This window comes from Pelophylax lessonae (assembly GCF_965119305.1).
Source record: "Pelophylax lessonae genome assembly, chromosome: 6".
Taxonomy (NCBI): Eukaryota; Metazoa; Chordata; class Amphibia; order Anura; family Ranidae; genus Pelophylax; species Pelophylax lessonae.
In genome coordinates, this window is record NC_138773.1 from 290,110,646 (window position 1) to 290,137,555 (window position 26,910).

The 26,910-nt window shown below is 38.1% G+C and overlaps 1 protein-coding gene across 6 annotated transcripts in view; it reads left to right on the forward strand.

The window, feature by feature from the left end:
- The window catches only part of LRP1B (LDL receptor related protein 1B), a 2,177,452-nt gene that overhangs the window by 2,036,612 nt on the left and 113,930 nt on the right, over window positions 1–26,910 (forward strand). For all 6 annotated transcript variants that reach the window (XM_082262163.1, XM_082262161.1, XM_082262165.1 and 3 more), the window contains 4 exons: window positions 9,824–9,943; window positions 10,992–11,233; window positions 13,829–14,052; window positions 16,750–16,856. In XM_082262163.1, the coding sequence (XP_082118289.1) occupies window positions 9,824–9,943; window positions 10,992–11,233; window positions 13,829–14,052; window positions 16,750–16,856 (693 nt within the window). The remainder of the gene's footprint in view (window positions 1–9,823; window positions 9,944–10,991; window positions 11,234–13,828; window positions 14,053–16,749; window positions 16,857–26,910) is intronic.

The following is a 26,910-nucleotide window of genomic DNA, read 5'->3' on the forward strand; positions in this document are numbered from 1 at the left end:
CCGACCGCCGCACGACTATCTACGTGGGCGGTCAGCCCCTCACAGGCAAAGTGACGTAGGTCTACGTCGCTCGCCTGTGAGGGTTTAGGGAGCGAGCGCGCGCCGCCGGAGGCGCGCTCCCGCTCCCGCGTGGTCACGGACCCCCCCGCGCGCGTGACCGGCGGACCCGATCGCCGCCGGCCACTCTGCGATCGGCGGGGGAGAGGGAGATAGTCAGGCAGCTTGTGTAAACAAGCTGCCTGTCATTCTCCTCTCTGTATGAGAGCTGATCACATGGATCTACTATGTAGATCCATTGATCACTCCTCATACAGTTGAAGCCACAGCCAATCACAGTTAGAATCACGCCCCTAGGGACACACACAGCCCCTCCCTCTCAAATAAAGTTAACCCCTTCACTACCAGTGCATTTTTACAGTAACAGTGCATATGTATAGCACTGATTACTGTAGAAATGTCACTGGTAACCCCAAAAGTGTCAAAAATGTCAGTCAAGGGTCCGATCTGTCCGCCGCAATGTCGCAGTACCGCAAAAAAAATCGCAGATCGCCGCCATTACGCGTTAAAAAAAAAAACAACAAAAATGACAAAAATCTTTCCCTTTGTTAGTAAACGCAATAACTTTTGCGCAAACCAATCAAAATACGCTTTTTGCGATTTTTTTTACCAAACATAGGTAGCATAAAACAAATTGGCCGAAAATATTAAAAAATTTTGATTTTTACATTTTTTTTTGGGGGAATTTCATATAAAAAAAAGGGAAAAATATTGCTATTTTTGCAAAATTTACGCTCTTTTTTTGTTTATAGCGCGTGATCAAAAAATCGCACAGGTGATCAAATACCACCAAAAGAAAGCTCTGTTTGTGGGAAAAAAAGGACGCCAAATTCGTTTCGGTACAGCGTCGCACGACCGCGCAATTGTCCGTTAAAGTCACGCAGTGCCGAATCGCAAAATGCCCTCTGGTCGTTTAGCAGCCAAATCCTCCGGGGCTTAAGTGGTTAATCATTAGCAAGCATTAGGTAATGATTAAGCACACAGTCAGTGTGTGAAACGCGTCTACCTTGTCACGATTGTCATATTTGGATGTCCAGTCAATAAATCTGGATTTTGAGTCAACCTGGAGTGCTGCCAATTTCTTTTCCTTTATTTAGTAAATGAGTGAAGCTCTGCTGACTTCCATCATCCAATCATGTGGGTATTCTTTGCAAAGTGAAGCTTAATCTCATTTACTAAGCTCAGAGCAACTGCACTTGCAAAGTGTACAGTCTATTTGCTATTAGTAAACCCCCCTTAAACCCCCCCCCCCCTATGAGTGCAGCGCAATGAATCCTACCTAACCGCTAATGTAAACAGACCTATATATATAAAGTGCAATGTGTGTGCTATAATATATAGGCGGCCCCCGGGTTACAAACAATATAGGGACTTTAGGTTTGTTCTTAAGTCAAATTTGTAAGTCAGGACAGGTACCTTTTTTAAGTGTAACTCCAGCCAAAATAATAATTTGTAAGTTTATTGGATAGCATAGGGAAGGGTTAACACCCCTGTTCCATTTGTTTTGCTATCTGTACCCCTGTTCAGAGGAATTCTGTCCCTAGGACAACTGAATTTTGAACATTTTGAGTTGTTGTGGAAACAAGGTGTGATAAAGGATTGGTGATAAAGCTTCAGTGGAGACACCTTTTTCCCATGAGAACTCTTACAGGAGTGAATTTCCCTTCCTAGGGGGAGATTTCTCCTCACTTCCTGTTGTCTCCCTCTGTTTGTAAGTAGGAGTCGTTTGTAAGTCAGATGTTTGTAACCTGGGGACCGCCTGTACTTAAATTTACAATATTAATTCAATGATTGAAAATATACGATCACAACGCATCAAAATTCAGCACTGATCTCAGTGAAGCAATACATAAAAAAGTGATCTGTGCTTAACATGTAAATGAACCCACTTACTTGCACCTTAATTAAGTGGAGTGCATTTACACATTGCATTTTACACTCAAGAGTCTCACCATGATGCACTGCCATGCATTGCAGTACACTGCAATGCTTCTGCACCGTCTTGGTGCTTTGGAGTGCTATTTAAAATGAATGTTACCGCAACACATGTAACATTAGTAGATGTTAAACGGCCCTTCATGATGCACTAATGGTCTAAAAGTTTGTAAAAACCCTATCATTACATCTACAGTCTATAAGTTTGTTGAACATCCAGTTCCACAATCATGGGCATTCATTTATAGTCCCTCACATTTGTCATGTTCGGCTACTTAAGGCTCCACTCTTCTGGAAAACCTTACCATAATAATTTGAAGAGTTTCTCTGTGAATTGGTGAGGTCGTTTGTGAGGTCAAGTACTGATGTTGGACATGAAGAGTTTTGAGGTGACAGCACCTAAACAACTTTAGTTAGTCCTCGCCAAGGAACTTTGTCTTTATGGAGGAATGAGAGATTGCCACACACCAATGGCATTACTGAAGTCCAAGTTCATTTAACAAAGCAGCACAAGTAGGGCAATAGTCTAGTAGTTAAAGTAGCAGCCTTACATTGTTAAAGTAATAGCTTCTAATCCAAGTAGGACCAACAGTGGTTGAATTCTCAATTTAATAGAACAACCACAACCCTGCAATGGCAGTCCCTGCCCTAGGTCTGCACCTCTGACACATTTCACCCAATAGGCCTTAGTCATAATCTTTGTGCATAGTCATGCTAAATCAGAAATGGACTCTCCCCAAACTGGGGCTGGAAGATCACACTTTTTTAAAATGTCTTTGTATGTTGTAGCATTACCAGTGCTCTTTACTGGAAACACCTGAACTCAAACATTTGGAGGAGTGTCGACATACTTTTGGTTATATAATGTACTTCAGATGGGCCACATGGGTATTGGGCTTCAAGTCAGGAGCAGAATTGAGACACTTATGGAGAAATTGTTCCTTAATTGTCTATAGATTTCGCCTTGGGTGACCTGGCTTTATCTTTAATTCTTTTGGAAAGCTAAGGAATTTGATCTGACATGTGGGATTACGGCACCCTGATTCCAGTTTTCTTTTGTACAACTTATAAGAGCTGTTTGAAAAGTTTACTTCTCACATGTTTCTTTTTTGTGCTGTCTGTTTTAATGTAATCAAACCATTTTCTGGTTTTAACTTCAACTCCCCTCGGGGATGATAATTAGCGATTCATTAGAAGTGCTCATTATTGCTCACAAAAATATCTCCTTCCTATCGTAACTGTCAGCAGAGAGGTGCTCTTTTTTCTATTCATAGTACTTTCCTTTTCATGAAGCACTGCCTTCCATCTTTCACCGCTCATTCACCTTTCTTCCTATAGGGTTTTAACTCTCACAAACATCTCTAAGTCTGCTTGCTTGCCTCTAGCTACTGGGGATCTTTCACTTCACCCTGTCCCTGTCTTACTTCTTCTATGATTTCAGGCATTGCAGCATTAGCAACCTCATTCATAAGAACTCTCCCTCACACATACCGCATATATGATATTATAGATAATAATGTCTTCAAGCCATTAGTCACAATATACCATAACATAGTAAAATTATTTCTGTAGATGTGTGAAAATATTTATACTCTAACATGATTTTATTTTATGTCTTTATTTTGTACATGTAGAATTTGTTTTTTTTTTTGGATGAAGTAGGTAAGGGATGGCAACCCTGTTGAATTTTTGTTGCTGTCTCTATCCCCATTGGGGAGAGTCACACTGCAATGTCAAAAAGTAAGCGTAGGACTGCCCCGGCATGGGCTGCTGGTAACTGGCTCCCCTATTCCTGCACAACCAGGCAACATGCATTTCCGACTTGCATCCAGGCACAAGAAATCAGTCCCTGGGCTTGTTTTTGTTGTTTTATTAGAGGTAACAACTTGGATGGGGTATAGGGATTATGGGATGCCCAAATTGGCTCAAAGAAACACATGAGGACAATTGTCCATACTATGTACAGAGAAAAGATCCTGTACTGCTCTCCTAGCTGGCAACCCCAGTCTCTTTGGATCAATGGCAAAGTCTCTTATGGACCAGAAACTCTCATCCTCTTTTGGAAAATAGCACCAAATGTTGCAAAACTGCATGCAGGAGTATCTCCTCTCCTCTTGTAGAATTGCTCCCAGCTCCACCGCCTGCAGGGTACTACAAGCCCTCCTGGCTGCTTGTCTACCAGCCCAACTGGCTACTCAAAAGATCTCACAGGGAAAGGATAAAGGGTTAAGCACAGCACTGTCCTCTAAAGCGTGCTTGCTAAATGTGACAGTCTCCCCCCTTGTGAATCCCTGGGTGTGCTGATGTACTGACTGTGTCCTCCTTGCTCCCTGCTGCTCTTAGATTCTTTTCAAACTAGATTCTGACAGGATTCTTCCAAGCCAGCCAACAGGAGGCAGTAAAAAACACTCACTCAAAGTTTACAATACAGCCAGAGACTTCTGTTCACATGCTGTGGCTGTGATGCTCTGTGTCGCAGCCATTGCAAATTTAACGTGGCATTTCGAGTTAACAGGTGGCACCACCAATTAAGCTTGGACATTCAGTTCAGTGGGGCCAAACTTCAACCTCAAACCTTGGCTCAGAGTTGTGGTGTTTTATTCCAATTGCCATTCAGCAAAAAAGAAAGCATTGAGGAGGCAACAGGATCATAACAACAGGTGCACACAACGCTCATGCCGACTAGGAAGGCTCCAAATAGTTGTGGGTGCTCACCTCGGCTCACCACCGCCAAACTTGAAAATACCAACGGAAATGGCAGCACTTCTACAGGTATAATAATGCTTCTTTATAGAACCAATGGACAGTCAATACAGAATACAAAAAAGTCGATGCCTTTTCACACGTAAAGTCGTCTTTACGTGTGAAACGCTTCTACATTTTTGTATCCTGTATTGACTGTCTGTTGGTTCAATAAAGAAGCATTATTATACCTGTTGGAATGCAGCCATTTTCATTAGTATTAACAGGATCATAAAAACAGTATTGTTTTGCAATACTCTAAAAAGCGATCCACTGTGCTTTTTACAGAATGGGCTAGTGTGAATCTAAGAGAGATATTATCTTGCTTTGGAAAGAGTTTATTTTTCTTACTGTTGTGTCTATAGTACAGGAAGTTAAAGAAAATCTCCGCAATGGGGCAAATATTAAAAATAAAACAACTGATAGCTGTTTAACTCTTCACTTTTCTATCCAAAACTATAATGTTTTTCACATCTATATACTTTTTTTTATATTATTGTATTTTTTTTAACATGTTGCACACTGCCTCCATCTTTCCCTGGCTCAATTCTTACACCACCCAACTATCCAGTTCCCATATTTCCTTGATGTTCCCACTCTCTTTGTTTGAGATGTCACTGTCCTTGTTGATGACCTTCTATCTTCTTATCAGTAACATTCACCATTGACCTCTCTCAGACCTCTCTCCACTATATGAGTTACTCTGTGGGCCTTGTTTTCACCTGGTTTATACTATTTTGTCAGCACCATCATTAGCCTCTGCTAGTTCAATAACTGCAAATATGCAATTATTTATTTGATGGCCCTATTTTTAATTGGCTTATAATCTCCTGCCAACAACATCAATCCCCATCTTTTTTTCAGCCACAATATAGTTACATAGTTAATCTGGTTGAAGAAAGACCATCCAGTTCATTCATAGAAAAAACAAAACAAAAAACAAGACACACACACAGTTCAAAAGCCTCCTTAAAAACACTCATATACCCACAATTGATCCAGAGGAAGGCATAAATATATATATATATATATATATATATATATATCTATCTATCTATCTATATATATATATATATATATATATATATATATATATATATATATATATATATATCAACCATCTAAATTCTTACAAGAAGGGCAGAATATTACCTGATTTTGAACCCGTGCCCAAATTATGTACACTGAAATATTCTTAAGTTTTAAACAAGCTTTAAACATGCTTTAAAACAAGCCCCCATTCACTTCTGTATCTATAAACATTAAGGAGAAATTAATTATCAGAACTCACAACAGAGGCACTGAAATATTATCTTCTTTCTATGAGAGCAGATCTTAGAAGCCTGCCAGCTTCTATTTAAAACATAGCAGGTGTTTCTAAGACTTCTTTGTTGTGATGTTTGAGAAAGAATAACTTCACATTAAAAGCAGCTAGAGAGGTCAGATGTAGCTTGTTTTAAAGCATTTTATTGCTTGTTTAAGAGTAAATAGTTTAGTGTTCATAGTCTGGGCACAGTTACATTTTCTTAAGATTTGCCAAGCTCTCTAACTCAGCTTTATTATCATGATGTCAATTGTCTCTTGGCTCAAGAAAGGCATAGGACATTATAACTGCAAACCAAAAACAAAGAAATATATAGGGAATTCCTTATTGGGTTTATGCTACAACACATTTACAGTGTGGTTTCTATTGCTCAAATAACACAATACTTGAAGAATATATAGCTGCGGCACAGATACTGCAAGCCAAACAGTATCTATATCTATTGAGACCAGATGGCATGTACCAACCATTCCCAATTAGTACAATACAAATAAACTTTATTAATATAACAGAGTTGCTCTATTGCAGAGCCACATTACATATATATCAATCTTAAAAAACGTCCCTTCACTTTTTACAAAAAAAATTACACAACATTGTCTAATATTATTTGTAAAGGTGGAGGGAAGTTTTTTTTTTTTTTTTTAATGGATATATTTATACTGTAATATTACTGTTTATACTGTAATATGGCTCTGCAATAGAGAAAATATGTGCTATTAAAAAGTTTATTTGCATTGTATTGATTGGAAGTGTTTGGTGCAGCCATCTGGTTAGATAGATTTAGCAACTGTCTTGTGGTGTCTGTGACGCATCTATTTGTTCTTTAAGCATAGGACATTATTACTAGCTTTGCTGTCCATGCCCATTGCTATGCATTTTTTTTTTCTTTTTTTTATTAGAATAAATCTTGCTCTCATGCCAGCCTTTGCTTCTGCAACTTTGTCCTGACCCTTATTAAACAATAATTTCTCCTTTGTCATCTAATCCTAAACACCTCTTAAAATCTTTCAGTTCACTGCTCAGCCCTGCATTTCAGGCATTCTCTACTGACCTCACTGTCTAATAACTTGACTGCTGTTTCCGAGCTTAAACTGACACAAGGAGACAGACAGTTGGATGACAATTAATTTGCCATCCCAGCTTGCATTCAGCAACTGATTACTGATGTACCCTCTCAGCTTTTGAACCGGGCTCAGAGGATGAAGCCTTGTCTCATCACCTCTTCTTATCCTTCCAGCCTTTCCCTGAGACTGTGTTCTGTCACAATCTGTTCATTTGCTGTCGGCTGTTGCTTGTTTCCCAATTAGTTAACACATTCAACCTCTTCCTGTTCTCTTGTATCTTCTTATTTGATTTCGACTATATCTCAGTAAGGCCCATTATTAAGACATCCTTCTAGTCCAGCTCAACACTTGTTTCCTCTCTGACTTTTGATTTTACATTTATACACATCCAATTCCTTCCTTGCTTGATCCTTTTTCTGTTGCATAGTTTTCATTGGGTTTAGAAAGTTACAGTGCAAAATGTGAGATAATATGAACAAAATAAGTTACAGTGGACAATAACACCCCTTTCACATGTGCATTCCAATCAGGTCCACCTGCCATTTTATTAGGAGGACCTGATCGGAAGCTCCATACAAGTCTATAGGTAAGCGATTGTAAATGGACGTACATCAACCTCCAAGTCTGACCATGTCAAAAAATAGAAGAACCTCCAACTGCCCATAGAGCTATCTTGGGTCTGCCAGCACCCACTGTCAAAATGTTGTAAAAAAAACTGCATGGTAACAGATGTCAAAAAGAGAGCATACAGCCCATGTGAACTTCTGTTGAACACATAGTTCCATCTGTACCCATGATAATCAATGTTCAATGATAATCAAGAAGGCGCTGTTTAGATGACTGAATCCGTGCTAAATGTATGTCTACGTACATGCTCAATGCAATTGAAGTTTATAAAGTCCGGTGGTCATGTGATGGAACTAAAATGGCTGCCAAGACGCCCACACCATGTAAGGAAGTTGTAGAACACTTTTCACCCAGTGGGTAGAGATAAACTGTATATGCTCACCAGAAAACTTCACGCCACAAGGACCTATATCGCTTTTAACATAAACAGGTGCTCGGTCTACAATTTCACCCTATTTTCTTTCCCACAATCCAAGGACATAAGCAGATTGGAACACAGAAATATATAATAGTGTAATTCCATTATATTGAGGTCATTAGGTAGTAAAAAGATTGTGCTTACACTGCAAAGTGCCCACCCGACACTGGTAAGAACCGCCACAAGATTAGGAACACAACATCTGTATCCAGCCTAAGATGTATGTAGGGTGACACTGTTGTGCAGAATGAACAGTGTTGTCATCACACTAAAAGAAGTAAAAAATACATCTACAGGCAGAATTGATAGATAACAAAATTATGTTCTATGTCAATGCTCCCGACAGACTGCATGTCTGTCATTTGGTCTGCCCATAGTTCATATTTAACCTAACCACTAAACCTCACCTAACTTAACTATGCCTAGCCCCTTACCTTTAACACAACAACATATTGGCAATACTGCTAGAGTTTTTAAAAGTTTTTCAAAATGAACCTAATCACATCAGAGTCCCTCCTTCGTAACACAGCCCCCTGAAATCAGGACCCTCCCTTCACATCAGAACCCTTTTTCAAATTGGATCCCCTCTTTACATCCGAGTCATCAGTCCCCTACCTTACAATTTATGTCTGGAGGAAAAGATATTTAATCTCCAAATGCAGAAAGGTTTCTTCATAGTAAGAGCTGTGAAAATGGAATAGACTCCCTTCAAGAGCTGGTTCTGGCTAGCTCAGTAGATTGCTTTTAAAAAAAAGGCCTGGGTTATTTCCTAGCTACACATAATATAACTGGATACTAATATCTATAGATAAACGTGATCCAGGGAATATCTGATTGCCTCTTGGGGGATCAGAAAGGACTTATTTTCCCCTGCTGGAACAAATTAGATAATGCTTTATTGTTTTTTTTTTTTTGCCTTCCTCTGGATCCACTCTGTGTATAGGAATTTATACATTTTTTCCCTTCTATTGGGTGAACTGGATCAACTTGTGTCTTTTTTCAACCAGACTACCTATATAACTATGTAACAATCTTCACCGCAGTGACAGAATGGCACAAGGTGGGAGGCAGAGAAGGCCCTCTTCTGAATGCTGGGATGGTTCTGGATGCCACTGCTCTGGATGGTGTCATGCATTTCCATGGTGTGGTCGAGCCAACAGTCTGAAATAGCTGTGTGTCCTGGCTGCTCAGCCTAAATGGTTGTTATAGTGCTGGTGGCTGACCCACTGCACCATAGAAATGCATGACAAAATTACTGGATGAGTTGCTGCAGTCCAGGTAAAACTGTATAGTGGGGTGGATGTGGCCCACAGGAATTAGTATGAAGACCCCTGATTTATATCAAACATAGCTGATCATCTGTCTGTTGAGAAACACAAAAATAATATTATAAAGGGTGCTGTGTTCTGAAATCCCTTCTCAGTGAATTCTTGAAATTTCAGCACTTGGCAAAAAATTCAAACAATGCTCTATGTTCATTGTTTTGTCAGTTACATGGTCTTATAGTTCATTCATTATTATTATTTTTTTAATCTTTTCTTAATAAAGAAAGCAGTGTACAGCAGCTTGAAAACCCAGGCATCTCTACTGTGACAATAAAGCTCTATATCAAATTCCTTTGATACTCACCATGCCGAGATCCTTGTGTTGCAGATATCAATGAGTGCTTACTCCTTGGGAGCTGTTCCCACCACTGCACCAACTTGAAAGGCACCTACAGATGCACATGTGACAGAAACTTCATAGAACGGGGCAACAGCTGCATTGTAAAAGGTAAACTAAAAAAAAATAAATAAATAAATAAAAAGAGAATATAAAATATAGGACTTTATTTTTATTTTAGGTTTGGAAAATTTTAGGTTTGGCTGTTTACCTCATCCATAGTTTTCCAGATTTTTTAAAGAGATTTATCTTGAAAAGAATTGTACTAATTCAATAAAGGAGCTAGCTAGATTCAGCAAAAAGAAACTCAGAGTAGTATCAATGTATGTGGTTGCCTTGGGCTGATCTTTGCACCATTCTGTATAAAAATATATTTTAAGATATTTGCAGTTAAATGCAAAACATGCCTATCCACAATTATTATGTTTTTTTTTGTATCTTTTTGTATCTTTGCTTATCAGCTGGCTGTATAATCTCAATACCCCATAAAAAAAGAAACATAATCAAGACCATGAGTTTGTCTATAGACATCACAAAATGGTTAAACATCCAGGCTTTACTCAGCTAAAGATGTCTTTGCATTCATTACCAGCAATGCCATGACAAGTTTCTTTGATGCCCAAGGTAAAGATTCCAAAGTGTGCCTCCCTTTTCCTCTCCCACCAAGCAGAGGTAGATGGAGCATACGCAAAGCCATATGTAATGGACAGGGCGGCAAAGAGTACAGAAACAAAGGCATTATCCAATGGAATTAAGATTACCACTTTTGACCCTAAGACAGCTAAACTAAATGGGGGATGTACAGGAAAATGCAGAGGCAGGAGGCTCCCATCACAGATGGCCTCCACCCTGCATAGAGTTCAAGGCAGGAGCCATTTCTGTTTGAGGATCGACAATTGAACTGTTGAGTGGGTAGAGAAGAGGCATGTTTCAGAAAATATGTAAAATTTCAGAAATTAGGATGGAGTTTTTAGAAACATTTTTGTAAATTGAAAAAATATGTCTACAAAAAAGATTTGCCTATACAGACACTTTGATTTTACTGTATATACACTCTAATCTAAACAGATTCTTTTCCTCTAACATTTTCCTTAGGACTTTCAGGTCCCTTTCCTATTGCTCTTATGAAAACTGAAATGGGTATCTTTTATGATTCTAGACTCAGAGGAACAAATTCTCTACGTGGCCAATGACACTGAGATCCTGGCTTTCAGACATCCGTTTGGCTACAGCATGGAATACCAGCAAATATCCCGCATTGCACACAACTCTAGGATTACTGGGATGGACACCTACCTCCAGGGCAACATGATCATTTGGAGCACTCAGTTCAACCCCGGAGGAATTTTCTACAACACCTTTCATGGCAGGGCAGGCAAAGAAACCAAGAGTGGATTGATTGTGAGTCTGGGAATCAGCATAGTATACGAATACGGCAGCATGTATTTGTCATCCTGAAGTTTATTTTAGGGCCTGTGTTGATGGGTTTTGGGCTTGTGTTGATGGCATCCATTTGACATCAGGTACTGATGCTTTTCAGATCATTCAGAATTCATTGACAAATGCATTTGGCTTGCATTGACCTTCTTCTGACCTGCATTTGACGTGCTTAATGTTTTGTATCCAAATAAAACTTGCACGAGGATGCAAAAACAATGCAAGTAGGTGCTAAATTTGTTGTTTAGGTCATTGTTTGAAATTATGACATTTGTAGTTAGCAAAAGGAAATAGCTAATAAAGTAGTTTACTGTATGCGCCAGTGTCGGTTTTTAGCTTCCCATTAGTGGTTCCCCTGGATCTGTGAAGGTGTGCCAAGAGGAGACAATGGACAGTGGTTGCCAGACACCTAGGCCTAAATAACACCCACCATATCAGAAACTTGTGGCCTTCCCTTGTGGACTGACTGTAAATGCTGGCTGCCTGGTGTCTGTATTTTTTTTTTAAATCAACGACCCTGGGTAAGCACGCAGCAGGTTGTCAGATCTCCAGATCTGCACTAACAGACCAAACACTGAAAATGTAGTGAAACTCCAAGATCAGTACAGCAGTGACCATTTATCACAGTAGGTCAGCAGTGGCAACCAAATGATTTCTTATTTCAGTTTTCTTACATATAAGAGAAGTTGATAGAGAGCACTGCAGACTATGGCAATGCAGCAGGGAATCTTTCGTAGGACATCTGACCTATGCTTCTATTTGCAAGGGGCAACTTATTCTAGCACAGTTAGGTTACAAAGCTCATTCTCCTTGCTGTTTGCACAGCTATAGATATGACTCAGCAGAGAGTGTTTTGGATCCAGGGCTGCCTTTAGAATGTATAGGGCCCTCAACGGTTTATCTGATAATACTCCAATCTCACCAGACAGGACCAGGACCTGAAAACCCCCAACTCCCACCCAAGCCCCCATGTGCCTAGCAGAGAAAAATTGTGCAGTGCACTGTGAGAAAGTTGGGCGTGGCAAGCAGTGAGCGGGGGTTAACACTTACATCTATGTATAGAGCACAGTGCTCAAAATGATGCAATACAGAGTGAAGGTTTCAGGAGTATGTACCATACAGAGTGCAGGTGTCAGAAGTAAGTAATGTACACAATGCAGGGGTCAGTAGTATGTACTGTACAGTGTGCAGGGATCATCAGTGGGTAATGTACTGTACATAGTTCAGTGGTCAGGATTGTGTAATAGAGTGCAGGTGTCAGAAGCAAGTAATGTACACAATGCAGGGGTCAGTAGTGTGTACTGTTCAGTGTGCAGGGTTCAGCAGTGGGTAATGTACATAGTTCAGTGGTCAGGATTATGTAATAAATAGAGTGTAGGGGCCAGGAGTAGGTAATGTACGTGCTTCAAGTTTCAGGAGAGGGTTGCATACAGAGTGTCTGGGATCAGGAGTATGTAAAGTACAGAGAACAGGGATCAGGAGGGAGTAATGTATATAGTTCAGGGGTGATGATTGGGTAATGTACAGAGTGCAGGGTCCAGGAATGGGTAACACATAGAGTGGAGGGCTCAGGAGCGAATACTATAACATACAGAGGCGAGTCACATAGCAAAGTAGCACACACTCCTTCATTGCGTGGTTCCCGACAAGTAAAGTTCCAACCTGCCCTGGTGGATTTATAAATTTAAAAAAGTAACTGTCAAACTTTAATTGTATTGTTGGAAACTATGGCATGGCTAAAAATCAATAAATAGTTACCTCTCTGCTCCCAGCCCCCCTGCTGAACTGATTAGGGCCAGATAAGTTTTCTTCTATTTTCGGGGACTGTAGAATTTCACCCCATGTGGAAATTTGGGTACAGGAAAGCTGGCCCTACCCCTCTTTTTGCAGACCTCGTTGAACCACCACAGCGGGACCTTTGCTCTTACAAAGGGAGCAGCAGTTCTTAGATAAAGGTTGCTTTGTAGGGCATGCTGTATTAGTGGCCGTGTAGCATCCGTATTCTAAAAAAAAAAAAAAAAAAGACATGAAATCAAAGGGAATGAAAACCCGTTATTTGGCTGCACCCTGGAGGGATGTTTAAATTGGGCTTTTGTTGTTTAAAGAGTATCTAAAGCTAAAACTGTTTTTTTTTTTTTTTTCTAGTCTTGGATTAGGTGGGGAGGGTGGGGGGGGGGGGTGACAAAATCCAAAATTTTGAAAACAGGAACAGTGAATATCTTTTAAATAATTTGCTTGTTTAGGGGACAATAGCCTATGAGGGCATTCCCTCACTTTGGACAGAATGTGAAGCAAAATCTTCATAATGTAGTACCAAAAAAAAAAAAAAAAAAACCTGGGGTTTTAACCAATATTTTACAATATACAAAAAAAATTAGGAAAAAGATATAGCTTTAGATACGCTGTATATGTTACTATGGTTTGTTTATCTATGTTGATCCAATTTACATGAAAGTATCAAACCTTTGTGAAAATTTAGAATAACAAAGACCCAGCAGCTAGCCATATTCTCACCTGCAATGAAAGGGAAACTGTTTCCTGATATTGTCTTTCTTCTAGTGTCCCGAGTTCAAAAGACCCCGCGACGTAGCTGTGGATTGGGTGACCGGGAATATCTACTGGACAGATCATTCCCGAATGCACTGGTTCAGCTATTACACCACTCATTGGACAAGACTGAGATACTCCATAAATGTTGGGCAAATCAATGGACCCAACTGCACACGGCTCCTCACCAACATCGCAGGAGAACCCTATGCAATCACTGTGAATCCTAAAAAAGGGTACGTTTCTTCTTTTCCTCATGTTAATTGAATCCTAATGGGTGTTTTCAGGTACAGTAGAAATTAGGTTAGACCAGAAACACAGAAATAAAAATGTGACACATTCTAAGACCTTTTCCTACTGTATATATAAATATATATACAGTCTATACAAAGATTTATATATAAAATATATAAATATAAAAAGATTTTGGTTTACATTATAAATAATTCCCTGCATTACTTAGTCATTGTTGGGTTGATTCAACCCCAGTGGGTTAAAAAAAAAAAAAAAAACCTCACAGCTCAGGTCAGAGCTGCTGAACTAACAATCCAATGTTATTACAGCCAGCTCCCCTGCTGTGCTCTTGTGTTCTGACAGAGGGACGGCCCCCCAGCCAGAACACTCCGGTCCGTGCTTTCAGCCATTGGCTGAGAGTGCTGATTGGGCCCCATGTGTTCTAGGCTTTAAACTGGAGAGTGCAAAATCTTATGAAACTGTGCAGAGAAACCAATCAGCTTCCAGGTTTTTTTTTTTTTTTTTAAGCTTAAAGAGGAAGTAAACTCTTGAAAAACGTTTTTCTTTTTTTTTTTTCCCCTGCAAAGTAAATGCATAATGTGCTAGTATGCATTGAATACTAGCACAATATGTGACACTTACCTGCAACGAAGCCCATGTTGTCCCTGCTGCCGGGCGCATCCATCTTCACCTGTCTTCTTCTGGGTCTGCGGACTCCGGCTGTATTACTGGGAGCCGCCAGTCACGGCACAAGGCTCTGAAGAAACGTGGAAGAATGATGTCATCAGCTGCATGCACTGTAAATATCTCCTAAATGGTGCACGTTTAGGAGATATTTACAGCAAATATAGGTAAGCCTTAATATAAGCTTACCTATAGGTAAAAGTCATTAACCTCCCTGGCAGTATTCCCGAGTGTGGCTCGGGGTGGGATTTCACTGCCATATGCGGTAACCCCGAGGAACACTCGGGGTACCTCCAGGGAGCATCGCTGGATCCTTGCAGAGGGTTACTTACCTTGTCGCCGGGATCCAGCGATGTGTCCCTTCGGCATAAGGTGGCCGGATCTTCCACCCGATGCTGTAGAGCCCCGGCTTCCGTCTCCTGTGACGTGATGCTCGCAGGGGGGTGGAACCGGCGGCAAATTTGAAAAGTTATACCCACATACACACTGATTTCATTCCAAAATAAAATAAACTAATATTAGCTTTCCCCCCAGTGCCCTTTCCTGCATTTTTACTATACTTTTTACATATATATATATATATATATATATATATATATATATATATATATGTGTATATATACATATATATATATATATATATGTGTATATATACATATATATATATATGTATATATACATATATATATATATATATATATATATATATATATATATATATATATATATATATATATATGTATATAAAACATATGTATACATATATATATATATATATATACATATATATATATATATATATATATATATATATATATATATATATATATATAAAACATATACATATATATATATATATATATATATATATATATATATATATATATATATATATATATATATGTATATATATATATATATATATATATATATATATATATATATATATATAAAAAACATATGTATATATATATATATATATATATATATATATATATACTCTTTAACTTATTTATAGTTATTTATTATATTATAATTTTTAATTTTGTGTTTCAAACTTTATCATACCCGAGATGTTATAAAGAAGAATGCACAGTAAAAAAAAATCATATCTAAATAGTTGGTTTGGGCTGCTTGTCCTTAAGAATTACTTGCAAAATAATGGTACCGCTTTCAGCACCTAAAATCCGAAACAATCATACCGCCAGTGAGGTTAAAGTGGGTTTACAACCACTTTAATAGAACAAGCTGAAGTTAGAAGCTGTTGGCTTCCATGCACAACTGCACTAGATATTGTAGTCTCCAGTTTTAGTAAACCAACCCTTGTGTCATTTATACACCTTTGCTTTACTGTATCAGATGAGTACTGGAGGCATGGTGGGCCCTTCTATGCTAATTAGAGTCACAGAACCATAGCAGAGCTGTCCTTTTCATAATTAGCGACTTACAATGCCTTGTTCTGCACTATGCCTCCGGGTGAAGGACCATCTTGGTAGAGGCAGAGCTTTGCTTCCTCATCTCAGTGCTGCCTGACTGGAGATCTGATGACTGGTGGGAGAATATTCAAGAAACAATAGGAGGTTCCTGCACTGCAGGCCTTCAGGTGTATCACGTTTTAGCATCTCCTATGCACTGAACATAGTGAGGGCTATAGCAATTACATTATAACAAAAAACAACTCCACGCTCTGCTAGGACTGTGAACCGCACTAAGAAACTCAATATAAACACAATATAAAAAGAAAAACTGATTTTGATTATTCTGGGCAATAGAATTATTTTCTTTTCAGGCATCAGTTCATACTATATTATATATACCGCCATTTATATATTACAAGATGGCATATGAGGACAACACTATATTACTATAAAACTATCCCACAACAATTAGAGGCAGTTATTGGTTCGATTCTCCTAAATAAATCTCTAGTATTTTGTACTTTCCGTTTTTCCTTTACTTGTTTAAATCATTGTTTGCCTATGTTTTCTCTTTTTTTTCTCTTTGGTCAATGTAAGGATGATGTACTGGACAGTCATTGGAGATCACTCACATATTGAAGAGGCAGCAATGGACGGGACTTTAAGAAGAATATTGGTGCAAAAAAACTTGGAGAGGCCAACAGGTATTGGATTTATTTGTAAAGATTAGTACGAGTGTAAATCATTAAAAGCTGAACTCCAGGCAGATATAAGGCACAAATAATGCTGCTTTGTATTAATCAATGCATCATTTATTTACATAAGAAATTATTTATTATTTGTTTCAATGAAAGCAGTGGAGGAGTCTGTACAGCAGAGCTCAGACAGGGAAAGGAAAAGCAGCACATGGAGGCAATTGGTTGTGCTGCAGTGTAAGGAGCATACTGATAGGAGGAGGGAGCAGAGTGACAGAGGAATGATATCACCATGCTGCTTCTCCTTTCACTGTCCATATACAGGTTGGGGGAGGGACAAGACCTGTAAGCCTTACTAAACTACAGCAGAATTTAAACAGTTTCTCCTCCCAGGGCTGTGCTGTGCAGCAGGGCTGTGTAAATATCAGAATTGGATGGATAGAAATAAGAATCCTTTGGCTGGTAAAACAGCTTCTGTGTATGCATTTCATATTTCGCTGTCTGCCCGGAGTCCAGATTTTAGAAATGAAAGGAACCATAAAATATAAGTAAAGTTATTCATCCACATCCCTTATATTTATCTTATCAGTAATATTGTACTTTGTGAAAAAATGCAATTATTTAGATGTTTGGTCAATTAAGTCACCTAGGAGACCCCACCCCTTTATTTATATCAGCTGCCATCCATCGGAGCTGTCATCCCTGGGTGTGAAGTCTTCAGAATTGGTCTAGTTAGCGGTAGGCAGGTTTTTTCTTTAGGTGAGCCTGTGGGCGTCATTTATCATGACTGACTTGGATTTGTATCGCTGCACAATGGGATTTATAAAGAATGTACATCATTAAATACAAGACTTGTCAAAAACCATGTGTTTTTTTTTTTTTTACTGTTTACTTTTTTGTTGTGAATGAGTAGCAGTACGTACTCTTCCTTTTCCTATTGGGGGATTGCAGGGCAGGGACAAGGGGTGGGCAGGAGGGGAAGCTGCCCTGGGCACTGTAGTATTATGTGAGGTGGGGGCACCATGAGGACATTTGGGAGAGGGGATTTGTATTGGGTGGAGAAATTTGGGGGGCAAGTGGGTAAAAATAGTTTTAGGAGGGAAAATTTTGGAGGGGTGCTAGAAAAGGTAATTTTGGGGGGATTTGTAATGGGAGGGGGTATGGAGGAGGATGATATGATGCTAGGAGGGGGGGGGGGGTTTGGGGTGTTTGTGCTAGAAGAGGCGATGTGGTAAAGGGGGAAGGGGATTGATGCTAGGAGGTAAAAAAAATTTTGGGAAGGGGGGGGGGTTTGACCTTGAAGGGATGATCAGGGCATATTTGTGCTAGAGTAGAAAATTGGGGTGGGGGTGGGGGATGTTCTAGGAGAGGGGGTTGGGGGAATTTGTGCTAGTAGGGATGATTGTGGTGTATTTGTGCTAGGAGATGAAATGTGTGGGGGGAAGGTTTGTGCTAGGAGGGGGGATGGGGGTTGTTGTTCTAGGAGAGGGAGGAGGGGATGAAATTTGAGGGGTAAAATAATTGTAATAGGAGGAGTCATTTTTTTTTGGGGGGGGGGTATTTGAAGAGAGAATAGATTCGAGCTGGGCGGGGGGATGGACGGAAACGATTTGTGCTGGGAGGTGGAATTTCAGCAGGGGGGCGGATTTGTCCTGGGAGGAAGGGGAATTGTTGCTTAGGGGTAAGCATGCTGACACATCATTTTTTACATTTTGGGGGGGGGGGGAGGAGGGCACAGTTTGGCATGTTCTTAGATTGTAAGCTCTAACGAGCAAGGCCCTCTGATTCCTCCTGTATTGAATTGTATTGTAACTGTACTGTCTACCCGAACGCTGTAAAGAGCTGCGCAAACTGTTGGCGCTATATAAATTCTGTATAATAATAATTGCCCTGGGCTCTGAATGTCCTTGTCCCAGCACTGGGGGGTTGCTGTATCTGAATTTTGGGGGGACATCATGCCATGTATTTATTTATTTATTTATTTTGCATTGGGCCAGCCTTAAAATGAATACCAGATCAAGGGAACCCCACGTCTTTTTTTTTTTTTTTAAACTATCCTGGCCACTTTATTTACATAGCTGGGGTTTCCGGCCAATCAATGAATGAGGCTTTTGACACCACTGGTTAAAGGACAATGCAGGTGCTGGCACCCATCCCTTCCCCAATACCCATTGACAGTAGAAGAAGAAAGCTGTCATATATAGCAGCAGTGGAAAAACCTACTACAATATATATTATTTGGCCCCTGCCAAATGGGCTCAAAGTCTACCCAAACAAGCTGAGTTTGATGCAAACCAGGAGCTTTAAGACCAGTAATGCCTTAAACTGGAACTTGGCTAAGGTTTGTTTGTATAGACTTGTGGTGTTGTCAGCTTAGATGAGGTTCTAGAAAGAAAAATGTTTTCTAATTAAGTGGCCCCCCTATTCTTAACAGTGGTTAGGCACAATTCACTAAGTTTTGACACCAGTGTTGTTTGCCATAACGGTCGTTATTCAGTGTATTGGACTGTTAGGTTCAGTTACTATTGCTAGATTTTAAATTGCTAAAATCTAAATCTAATGTAATTGGCAAAGCAATTAACTATCATTGTCCACATGCAATTAAAAAATAAAGTCCCCATTTACACCTGAGTGTTTTGTAGCTTGATGCTCAAAGCTACAAAACTCTCAGCAAACAAAATTCCATGTATTTAAATGCTGGTTATTCACATGTGAGTGCTCAAGTGCCTGGAGCTCAATGAGTGATGTTTCAAAAAACACATGAGCTAATTTTGAGACATAATTGGGCATTTTTGGCCCCATAGACTTGAATGGGAATCATATATCTTACACATGTACACTATCAGGTATCATTTTCAGCCATTTTTTGGGGGCATTTTTTAGCCTTTAAGAACTGGTCTCTCTCTACTGCTTTTTGTTGGAAAAAAAAAACACCCAAAGCTTTAACATCCATGTAAATTACTGACATATACTTGTTTATGTTCATAAAAATGCAGAAATTACCTGGAAATCACTAAGCGGATAGGGGAATCCAGCCTGAACTGGGAAAAAATGCTCTCTGAACCAATAGAACTGCCTCATGCCTCATATGCCAGTAAAGCTGATGCAAAGGTGGGAGGGGGGAAGAGACACAACATGTTCACCACCAATGATTTTAAAGGCTAATTTGCATATTAGCAGCCTTTCTACCTTCAGAAAGTTATGAGTAGACATGTGCAGAATGAATAAATGTTTTTTGTTTCATTTCAATTCATTATTTACATAAATTAGTTTAATTAAATGTGTTTAATTCGTTTAATTGATTTTCAGAACTTGTTTTGTTTATTCAAATTCAAATTAATTAGAATTTTTGGAATTTGGTCGAATTGATCTTAATTCATCCAAATTTTGAGAATGTTAATCAATTCGAATCAAATTCCATTTAAATCAAATTCCATTTGAATCAAATTCCATTCGAAATCAAATTTATTCTAATCGAAATATGAACTTTGGAAGATGGTCATATTCTTTCTCTTCTCTTCTTTTCTGTTCTATTCTATTCTATTTTATTCAAATTTATTATTTTCGATTTTCAGAAGATAGTTATATTCATTCTATTCTATTTTATTCTATTGTTCTATTTTATTTTATTCTTTTCAATTTCTAGTCAATTCTATTATTTTCTTTTCTTTTCTATTTCAATCTATTCTTTTCTACTCTATTCTAATTTTGGGAAATGGTTATATTTCTATTCTATGCTATTCTATTCTATTCTATGTTTTTTTATTCTGTTCGACTCTTTTCTATTCTATTTTAATTCAAATATATGCTATATTCTATTCTATTATTATGCACTCCATTATTTTATTTTATTTTCTATCCCTTTTTTCTATTCTTTTTTTTTTTCTATGCTTTTATTTTGTATTGTGTTCTGTTTTACTCTAGTATATTATATATTTTTTTTCTTTTCTATTATTTTCTACTGTATTCTAATTCAAATGTATTCTATTTGAAATTCGAATTTTAGAAGATGGTTATACTGTATTCTTTCTATTTTTTATTCTATTTAATTATTTTCCTTTATTCTCTATTCTATTTTTTTTCTGTTCTTTTATTATCTATTCTATTTTGTTCTGTTTTACTCTATTCTTTTATTTTCTATTCCATCCCTTTTTTTCTATTCTATTTTTTTTTCTATTCTTTTATTTTGTACACTGTTCTGTTTTACTCTATCATATTCTATTCTTTTATTTTTTCTTCTATTATATTCATTTCTATTCTATTCTTTTTTTATTCCATTCCTTTATTTTCTATTCTATTTTATTCTCTTTGGAAATTCAAATTCAATATGATAACTATTTAAATTTGATTCGTAAACTATTTGAACTCGTCCGAAATTTGGTTTCATTATTTTCGATTTGTTTAAATGCGTTACTATTGTAATTTGAAAACTCGGATACACACGAAATTTCTGAATAACGAAAAATTAGTCTGAATTCCAATTTGGAACTAAACATTGCCGCACATGTCTAATTATGAGTTCATATTCACAAATAGCTCTGTCTTTAGACACCAGTATAATTTTGCATAGACCAGAGTACAGCTCTGATGCTGTGTGCATGACTAGTGTAAAAGTATGAAAATTGAGTTGAACCCTGCACCCAGCATCCAGAATTTCTGAAAATGACTGTTTTACTGACTGCTCTGCATGTTATCATTTTGGAGAGATTCAGTGGATCTGCCACGAAAGGCCAATTTCTTCAAGAGGTTCTCTGAACTTTGGACTTTGGTAAATGGAAATATTTTTTTTCATAGCTTGTGATAGTTGTTGAGTTTCGGACCCCTGTGGTGCAAATGAGTCCGTCGCTGACAGCACGGATAATCACCTGCCTGTTGAAATCAAGTGAAGGTTATGGAGTTACAATTGTCTTTTCTAGCTGACATTGGTTTAAGGTTATTGGTGTCCTGTGGTGACAGCTGATGGATGCTGAGCTCTACAATTCACATATTGAAAATACTAGAGCTGTCACATCTGTCAAAGAATGAAAGACATATACCTTGGCAGGTTGATTTTTTAATAGGGAGCCTGTTCCCTTTTTTAAATATGGTAACGCATTCATTTACATGGATATATGTTATTAGACTTTCGCAATATGTTAAATAGTCAATCTAAAATTATTGCAAAACTGTGTAGGCTTGGTTATGAAAGTTTAATAAATGCTTCTTTAGTTAGATATACATAGTTTGTCTAAACATGACTTTTCAGTCTAAATGTCAGGGGTTAGAGGTCAGCTGAGGTTTGACACTTGCTGCATTGTCAACTGCTTGACTTCAGCCACAGCTAATAGTTTCAGAAGGTACCTGCGGGACTTTTAAAGAGATAGACACCCAATGTTAAAATTAAACAAATGTATTGCATGGCATAATTTAAAAACAATGATAACAACATGGTGAATTCATCAATTGAAAAAATATCAATAAATAATTAAATACTTATGGAAAAAATAAATAAATAATGAAGTACAAATTCAAACTATATACAGCTTCATATGTCGATAATGATTTGTATTGTATAAATCCTGTTGTACCCAATATCATATAGAAGCGACAGTCTGTGCTGCATGAATCTCAACGCGTTTCGCAAAATGTTAGATTCGCTTCATCAGGAGAACCACAGATGTGTATCTAAAGGTAAAAAAACGTAATAAGAAATCTAGACTGCCAAAGAGAAGAAAAAAAGGGGCTGGGGAAAGGGGAGAAAAATTATTCAACTCATATTCAAGTCTTAAAACTTAAAAATAATGTAGCAATACGTATCATTGCAAAACACCCAACACGGGTCTAAAATATTCCAACGGTCATTCCATTTTATGAAGTTTTAAATAAAGTTAACGGAAGAAATTTCCCCCCAAAAAATGTATAGAGGTGCATGAATCTTTCCCCCAGGAGTTGGGAAAGGGAGGAAAGTCTGGTCACAGGCAAATTTCCAACATTCCCTTAAAAGAAAACCTATGTAGAGTCAATAAAAAACCTGAAAAAACAAACAAAAAAAAAACCAAAAAAAAAAAAAAACAGTGAAGTAAAGAAGTGGTATATATATATATATATATATATATATATATATATATATATATATATATATATATATATATATGTGTATATATATATATATATATATATATATATATATATATATATTTATTTATTTATTTATTTATTTTCTTTTGGCATGTATCAGTTCTGCACTTGACAGCTTTTTTTTTTTTTATATTTTTTTTCAGGTTTCTTTTCAGGTTTATTATTGACTTTACAAGGGTTTTATTTTAAGGGAATGTTGGAGATTTGCCTGTGACGGGACTTTCTTCCCCTTCCCAACTCCTGGGGGAAAGATTCATGCACCTTTATACATTGTTTGGGGGGGATTTCTTCCGGTGCCTCTGTTGCCTTATGAGTTTATGTGTAATCTCCATTACTGTGTTGTGATGATGAGGAGTTTATGTATAAAACTTCATCAGTAATTGTAAATATTAATGTAAATAAATGTACACATTTTTTTTGATTGCAAACTCATACTTGGAATATATGGTAGATGTGTAATTTGCGTAAACCAGACGGACTGGCTTTAGTAATCTATGAATCCAGTTTAACAAGTCCATTTGAAAGGCCAGCCTGCTATTCACATTTAAACACATAAAATGATAAGTCTGTTTGGGGGACAAACTGTCTGCTAGCCAGGAGGGAGCCTGATGATATGCCATATAGTATCGCCCTGTAATTTAATTCCTGGGAGCCAGACTTCCTGGAGCCAAGGCAACTGGGGGAACAGATCATGTCACATCCGCCCTTATTTCATTCTCCATATCAAAGAATTCTCATTAAGATATGCAATGAAGATGAACCATCTGTTGAGGGTTGGACAATGTGCCTCAAGGGTGAATCTTGCATATCTTAATTTTCAATTTCAGAGCAAATTAACAGGTTCTCCCCCCAACAGAGAGGATTGGTTAGCAAGGGGCTGAATTATGCTAAGCTAGGCGAGGGGGAAGTTGTCCAATCCTGAACGAGATACGCCCAGAGGGAGGAACAGGGCCAGATAGATGAACCAATCAGAATAGCCCTATACAAGTCTATGCGATATGGTTCTATATCACTGTAGGTGAGGGGAGAGGGACTTCCTGTCTTGCATGGCAGACCAGGATGAAACACTCCAGTGAAGGGTAATTATGAACGTTTAAGGTATACATTGCTTGTCCTCTTTGTGTCGGTCGTATTGTGTTTGTATATGAGTATATACTCTATATTTGTTCAGTTAAACTAGGAATATTTTCCATTTTTTTGTATGTACCATAGACAGATTGTTGTAAATTAATTTAGGCTTTCAAACTATATACCAATAAAATAATTGCTGTTTTAAAGCTTTCATTTATAGTTTAACCCAAATATATTCTGAGGTAAATTAAATCTCATATCTTTCGGGTAACACCTCTGTCAAAAACTTCTTTTGATGGAATAATCATTGGAATATTTTAGACCCTTGTTGGGTCATTTGCAACTATCTGTATTGCTGCATTATTTGGAAGTTTTAAGACTTGAATATGAGTGGAATGATTTTTATACCCTCTCCCCCTTTCTTTTTCTCTTTGGTAGTCTAGGTTTCTTATTGTGTTTCCTTACCTTTGGATACACATCTGTGCTTCTCCTGATGAAGCAAATCTAACATTTCGCCAAACGCGTTGAGATTCATGTAGCACAGACTGTCGCTTCTATATGATATTGTGTACAAGAGGATTTATACAATACAAATCATTATCTACATATGAAGCTGTATGTAGTTTGAATTTGTACTTCATTATTTGTTGATGTTTTTTCTATTGATGAATTCACCATGTTGTTACCATTGTTTTTAAATTATGATGTGCAATAAATGTGTTTAATTTTAATATTGGGTATCTGTCTCTTTAAAAGTTCCACGGGCCATTCCTTGTGTTTTTGTGTTCAAATTTGGGACTGAGACACCTACACATTCCACATACATCAGCGTTCTTCTCCGGTACCACCATATAGTTAAGGAGAACACAGAGAACTACAAGGCAATGTGCATTACAAAGTGCAGTGCTGTGTGGAAAAATAAATAAATAAATTATCTTAACACCAATAATGAGATAATACAAAAAATGGATATGATGAAGAAGTCCAATTAGTGAACTGTAAGTCCTCCAAAATTATGCAAAACATCCAGTGAAACATCCAAACATCCATTCTCCAAGGTTAATCCATGCATCGTAAAAGTAAACCATTTACATGGCAAATACATTAAAAATAATGATCTTAAATACATATTAAACTCATTAATGTATACATGTTAAATACATAGAAAATAAAATTAAAATTACATTAAAATTAAGAAATAAGCACAAAGTAAGAGTGGATGAGATGAGAACAAATCAGAAATTAAAAAGGTATAAATTCCACTGTTAATACATGATGAAGGAAACAATGGACAGATTACAAATGGTACACAGATGGGACAAAAATGCTAGGACTTATTGATCAACATGTTGATGTCCCATTCTATGTTAAGTCCATAGGGTGCATAGGACAAGGCAATGTCATGCAGACTCAGAGATTGGAAGATTTTGTGAGTCCAAACAGCTGACATGGTAATTAGTATCAAACTTCCGATGAGCTCTGACCCCAGACATTGCAACTGGCCAAATAGTTGACATGGCAATGCGTGTCAGACTTCATGTGAGCTTTGACCTCACACTTTGTAGCTGGCCAAACAATTGAAATGGAAATAAGTGTCAGATTTCAGGTGAGCTTTGACCCCAGACTTTACAGCCAGCCAAACAGCTGGCATGGTAATAAGTGTCAGACTTCAGGTGGTCTCTAACGCCAGTGTCACATACCTGGTGGGGATCAAACTGCATAGAGGGGCTTCTCTTGCACCTCTTGCCCTGCACCCCTGGTAGTGATGACGAGAGGTGTGAGGACACAGAGTGGCACAAGGGCCAGTATAACGGGCAGCATCAGCTGACGTTTACAGGAAACAGAACTCTGTTGATCACCAGGCGGGAACCAGGAACTGGAACACGGCGAAGCGTGATCAGCGGCCAGGAGATTAGCCAGAACATAAGCCAAAAGGTCTTCAACAGCCGGGCAGTGAAGGTACAGGAACATAAGACAGAAGCAGAGTCAGGATACAGGCCGGAGTCGGAACACAGTTGGGCAACAAGGCACAAAAGCACAAAACAGGAGCAGAGTCAGAGTATAACCTTAGGCCACAATAAGCAGGCGGGAATCCAGAGATAAGTCACGGGCAAGCCGGATCAAGCAAGGGTAGGCAGATATAGCAGGTCAAGGCACAGGTAAACAGGAACTAGCTGAAGACCACTCAGGAATCTGTTCAAAATAGGCCATTGGATGCCAGTGCGTGCATTTCTACTTGTGCACACGCTAACATGTTTGCACATGCGCACCAATGGCCATTCTGCATTGAGCCTTTGCGCATATTTAGGAACATGAGCATGTAATGGCCTTCTGGTTCCAATTGAGTTTCTCTTACACCCAGACTTTGCAGTTGGCCAAAGAGTTAACATAGTAATGAGTGTCAGACTTCAGGTGAACTCTGACCTCAGACTTTGCAGCCGGCCAAACAGCAGACATGGTAATAGGTGTCAGACTTCAGTGATCCCTGACCCTAGACTTTGCAGCTGGTAAAACAGCTGACATGGTGAAGACTGTCAGACTATAGCTGAGCTTTGACCCAAGACTTTGCAGCCAGGCAAACAAGTGGCATGGTAAGAAGGGTCAGCCTTTAGGTGCAGTATAACCCCAGCCTTTGCAGCCAGAAAGTGGAAGTAAGTAAACATAAACAAAGGGATTAATATAAATAGTAATATACACTAAATATTTCTTATGTAAGCTTGCACAATTATATTTAGAAAGAATTTTCATATTCTGGCATAAACCCATTCTTAAATGATTTATTTTTTAATGGGCAAAAATAAAAACACCCCTTAAGTACTTATATAATTCTCCAGTTGTCACGTAAATAATTTCAGTGCAGCCATTTCATTATCTC